General features: G+C 43.5%; 1 protein-coding gene across 1 annotated transcript in view; it reads left to right on the top strand.

The window, feature by feature from the left end:
* Positions 1 to 412: 412 nt before the first annotated feature.
* The window catches only part of KIAA0226L (KIAA0226-like ortholog), a 48,233-nt gene continuing 43,099 nt past the window's right edge, over positions 413 to 5,546 (top strand). The window contains exon 1 of the mRNA XM_006837631.1: positions 413 to 917. Coding sequence (XP_006837695.1) covers positions 413 to 917 — 505 coding nt within the window. The remainder of the gene's footprint in view (positions 918 to 5,546) is intronic.

Here is a 5,546-nt window from a genome sequence, read left to right as displayed (position 1 = left end):
GCTCAAACCCACCTGCTGCTCCTTGGAAACCCTGTACAGGGTCCCTGTGAGTCAAAACTGATTAGGTAGCATTGAATAACAGTAATAACTTTAGTGAGCTGTTTTCTTAATGTCAGGCCCCCAGTGTTTAATGACTTTTGGTTTGGTTTGCTTGTTGTTTTTGTTTTGAACTTAGAAACTCAAAGGGAATTTACTGTGTTTTGTAAGGTGAAGTACAAACCTTTTTTTGCATCTTCAGAATACTCTGGAATTTGAAATATGATTGGACCCTTATTTCTCTTGAATGATGCTTGCTCATTGCAGATAAGACCTCCACGTGGTGAGCTCAAAACGCCAGTCCAGGTGGGCAGCAGCCGGCAGCAAACACCTCCTCTGTTTTGAATGGGGTCACACCAGCCCTGAATCTGGAAAGATGGAGTTGCAGACTACAGGCCTGCAGGAGTCTCCCGTGAACCCCTGGGAAGGGATCAGTGATGCCTCTGGCCGTGCTGATGGGTTGCCCTGTGTCTCGGACTCTGACCACCCTCCTTGTTCATTAGACGTCAGGTTCACGAGGCAAAAAGCCGCCTGGATTAACCCCCACTGTGTGCAGCCACAGTTGCAGGATTTGTGCCTCCCGGTAGCAACCGTGGGGAAGAATGGGGGCCACCTTGTGGCTGATATTCCTTCTCCCTCTGGTCCTTCACCGACACCCCTTGGGAACGCCCTGACAGAGACACCATTGTTGAAGGAGAGTCCACAGCTCTCCCTGGACAGTTCCTCTGTCCCTGGCCCCTGTGGAAAGAATAGATGCTTGTTTTTGAGCTCATCTCAAGAGCGGGCTGTGCTCCCAAGAAGCTCTCCTCAGAGGTCCCAATTCACCAGCAATCAGACTGACGATTCTTTTACCTTGCCTAACCACCGAACAACTGATGAAGGTAATGGTATGTCTGTGATTTTGCTTATTCCTGTCTGTTCACAGACTTGCTTGCCTTATTGTTTTGTCCGTGAGACCAAAAGCTCCTGGTTTCCATTTTGACTAGAAGCCAGTGCACTAGCCCATTGAACGTTGTTTTTGGCCCAGCCACCTGGGATGATCCTGCAGTGAAATCAAGAGTTTCCTTTCTCCATCGGCTGTAGGGAAATGCCATCTGTTTAGCTCAACATAAACCAGTTATCGCCGAGTGGAATTTGACTTATGGCAACCCCACACATGTAGAGAAGAGCTGTGTTCCGTAGGATTTTTAATGGCTGATTTTTCAGAAATATATCACCAGACTTTCTTCTGCAGGACCTGTGGTTGGGCTTGAGCCACCAACATTTTGGTTAGCAGACAAGCTTGTTAACCCTTTGCACCCACAGGAGTTCCTTAGTGCCAAATAGGTAGTTGATAACCAATGCCATAGGTGGTCTTTAAGTTGGCTTAAAGAGAGCTTCAAAAGTGTTCTCAATTCAGTGTGGTTGGTGGTAGATGTTTCTAGACCGTTAATTAGAGGAGAGCTCTGTTTCAGACCAGCACTTTAGTAAGAGATTAACTCACCTCATCTAGTTACCAATGCAGGGTGAGACATTAAAATATCCCACCTCCACCAAATAACACAAACTCACTGCCATTGAGTTGATTCTGACTCATAGTGACCCCATACGGGGTTCCCAAGGCTGTAAATCTTTACTGGAACAGAAAGCCTCGTATGTTTTCAGTGGAGTGGCTAGTGGGTTTGAACTGGTGACCTTGTAGTTAGCAATTCAGTGCTTATCCTACAATACCATACTAGGAATCCTAGAACAGTAAGATTTAAAATAATCACATTACCCTAAAGACTGTTCAGAAATATTTTTGAATTTGAACAAGGGCTTCCTACAAAATACCATTGGCATCAAGTAATGTACCTCTTTCTAAAAACCTAAAATGAGAATCTATGTGAAGTGCCACTTGATAGCTTTTGTTACTGTTATAATCTGTGATGTGTTTGTTTTAGTGTTTTAATATTGATTAGGGTATATTTGCATTTTGTGTTATTTGTATTTTGGAGTCCTGATGTAGGGCTGTGGATACTTGGTGTGGTGCTGTAGATAAGCACTGGACAGCAAGGTCAGTTTGGACCACAAGGTTGGCGGTTCAAGCTACTCAGCTACTACTCGGAAACCTTATACAAGGTCGTTGAGAGTCAGAACTGAACTGACGGCGTTAACAACAACAACAACAATAGTGTAGAGCTGTAGGATAAGCACTGGACTGATAACCACAAGGTCAGCAGTTTCAACTCACCAGCTGCTCCTTGGAAACCCTATACAGGGTCACTATGAATTGGAACCAACTCAATGGCACTTAACAATAACAACACCTTCGAATAGTAATAAACTTTTAAAAAAAGTGTAAAATGCTATTTATACATATGCATATATATGTGGAGTCCTGGTATAGCGCTGTAGGATAAGCACTCGACTGCAGTGTTGATTTGAACTGCAAGGTTTGTGGTTCAAACAAAACAGCCACTCCTCAGAAACCCTATACAGAGTAGCTGTGAGTTGGAACCAACTCAATGGCACTTAACAACAACATTTATGTATGTGTTGTTCACTATGGTGGTGGTGCTTGTATCCTACTCAGTTCTGACTCACATTGACCCTGTCTAAGATTTCAGAGGCTGTAAATCTGTATGGTGTCCTTATGTGGCACTGTGGGTTAATGTGCTGTACTGCAAAGTCAGTTTGAGCTGCAAGGTTGGCAGTTTAAGCTCACCAGCCGCTCCTTGGAAACCCTATACGGGGTCTTTAAGGGTTGGAACCAACTAGACGGCACTTAACAACAACAACAAATTTTTATGGGAGCAGAAAGCCTCATCTTTCTTCTGTGGAGCAACTGATAGATTCAAACTACTGATCTGGCAGTTAGCAGCCCAATTTGTAATCGTCTACCCTACCAGGCTTCCTTATTGCTCACTATAATATGAGATTTATTCTACTGGAAACTTTTGAAAAATCAACGGTAATGACCGTCTTTACATGTTACTTGTAACTTTAGAATTTTGGACAGTCTTCCAATGGGCTAATTTTGAGATGGCTATCTGGTAGCGTAGTGGCTATGAATCGGGCTGCCAACCTCAAAGTTGGCAGTTTGAAACTACCAGCTGTTCCGTGGGAGAAAAATAAGGCTTTCTACTCCCGTAAAGATTTATAGCCTTGGAAACCCTGTGCAGGGTTGCTATGAGTCGGAACTGGCTCCATGGTACTTAACAACAACAAAATTAAGCAAAATGATAGCTTGGTTATAGGTTGTCTTCTTTTTTCCCCTATAACTTTTTGCTCTCTTGCATGGATAGTTTTGAGGATAAAGAATGACTTGAGAAAGTGAGAGGAATTTAGTAGGATAGGAATAAAGGCTTGGGGAACTCCCTCTAAAAGATCACAGCCATTTGAGTCCTCTGATCCGCATTGTGTCTCCACGGGCACAAGTCAGCTCAATGTCTTCTGGTTTTTGTAAATTTAAAGATTGCTGAGTAAGAGCTTAATCCCCTAAATGGGGACCTTTTTTTTCTGCCAAAATTTATAACATCATTCACAGGTCATACAAAATTACCACATTAAAATTTGACTGCTCTATTTGGTCAAACATTTAGTTAACTCGACCCTAAACTGACTCAAAGGCACTTCAATAACAACAACAACAACAACAATGTGATGACATCTTGGTGTGGTGCTGCAGCATTAGCACAGGACTGCAAAGTTGTTTCAGTCACAAGGTTGACAGTTCAAACTCACCAGCTGCTCCTCGGAAACTATACAGGGTCGCTATGGGTTGGAACCGACTTGGGACTTAACAACAATGTGATGCCTGGAACTGCAGTTGCCTTGGCAGGACCAGACCGAATGATTTTGTGGACCTTACACAGCCCGCAAAGGAGCTCTGTTAGCGTAGTGGTTATGAATCGGGCTGCAAACCTCAAGGACAGCTGTTCGAAACTACCAGCTGCTCTGAGGGAGAAAGATGAGGTTTTCTGCTCCTATAAAGATTTACAGCCTCAGAAACCCTGTTCAGGGTTGCTATGGGTTGGAACCGACTCAATGGCACTTAACAACAACAACAACACACAGCCCGTGGGCTGGACGTTCCCTACCCCTGCCCTACATGGTCTCAGAGAGGACCAGTGAAGAGAACTGGGAGAAGAGAGCTAAGCCTTGTCAGTCCCAAGTCCCCACTCAGATGACGAGTCACCAAGTGACTGCAAATAATCTCTTAGGCCCTGTAGACATCTGTCTGCATTATTTGTTGAGTCACCGTTGTAAAGCTGCAGGAAGCTGTGTTTGCAATTTTTAATTATTCTGCCGCTTTGTCTTCAAGAAAGAAGGTAGATGCCCCCACCCGTTTCTGTTCAAACATAGACTCTCAGCAATCCCTTACACACTGTCCACTCAGTCTTTTGAGAGTATATAACTTCTTTCAGTGTTCAACAGCAAGGTTGGTTTGAACCACAAAGTCAGTGGTTCAAACTCACCAGCGTCTCCTCAGAAACCCTATACAGGGATGCTTTGAGTTGGAATCCATTCCAGAGCACTTAACAACAACTTGGGTCTGATGTCCTGGAGTAATTGAGTTTGATGAACAATCGCTCCAAATAAACAGAGAAAGAGAAATCCTTGCTTAGGAAGTTGGCTAACAGAGCCCTGGCTGCTTTAAGGGGTGTTCTATTAGTTTGTTTACAAGCAGTATTTATACTATTTATTAACAATGTTTGTCTCGTATTACACACAGGTGTGCTATAATTCTTACATTCACACCCTGGCTCTGGTAGTGTAGTGGTTACAAATTGGGCTGTGAACCTCAAGGTCAGCAGTTTGAAACTACCAGCTGTTCCGCAGGAGAAAGATACGGCTTTCTGCTCCCGTAAAGATTTACAGCCTCGGAAACCCTGTACAGGGTCGCTATGAGTCGGAACCGATTCCACAGCACATAACCATCAAATGTATTAAAGGAGAGCAGGAGTTTAACGAGGTGGTCACGCCCTATCTGAGTGCCAACAGGGATCATCAGCTTCCAAGTTCCAGGCAATCATTAACATTCCAACTGAAATGAGCTGAAACGTAAGTTTAAGGAGCAGTGTCAGAGTGGGGGATGTGGACACATACTTACTTCCAGGCAGTGTTGGCTATATTTACTCATAGCTAGACAGAGTGATTGTTAGAACATCTACATATTCCTTGCCAAGGATACGGATATTATGATCTAGGAAAGGAACAAAGAAAGCTTGTTTGATTACCTCCAAGTTTTATCAAGTGATATTTCTACTGCGGCTGTCAGTTTTATTTTTTTAGCCCAGGGGAGGAGACACCAGCCCCAGGCATGTCCAGCTCTTCTCCAAAGGTGACCTGTTTTGGAATGTTACATGTTAGAATCTAGCATCCTCAGTATTTGGGCTGGGGGATTTATTTATTTATTTACAATGTTTTATTGTGAATTATGTGATCGTTTACATGGGAGAACATTAGTTTTACATTCATCCTATCGTATATCATTTCATTGCCATGGTTACAATCCCCTCTATCCATCATCAACCAACCAAAGGGTA

This window comes from Chrysochloris asiatica, unplaced genomic scaffold (assembly GCF_000296735.1).
Source record: "Chrysochloris asiatica unplaced genomic scaffold, ChrAsi1.0 scaffold00022, whole genome shotgun sequence".
Classification (NCBI taxonomy): domain Eukaryota; kingdom Metazoa; phylum Chordata; class Mammalia; order Afrosoricida; family Chrysochloridae; genus Chrysochloris; species Chrysochloris asiatica.
Note: the sequence above shows the minus strand (reverse complement) of the source record. Positions and strands in the feature narration are given on the sequence as shown.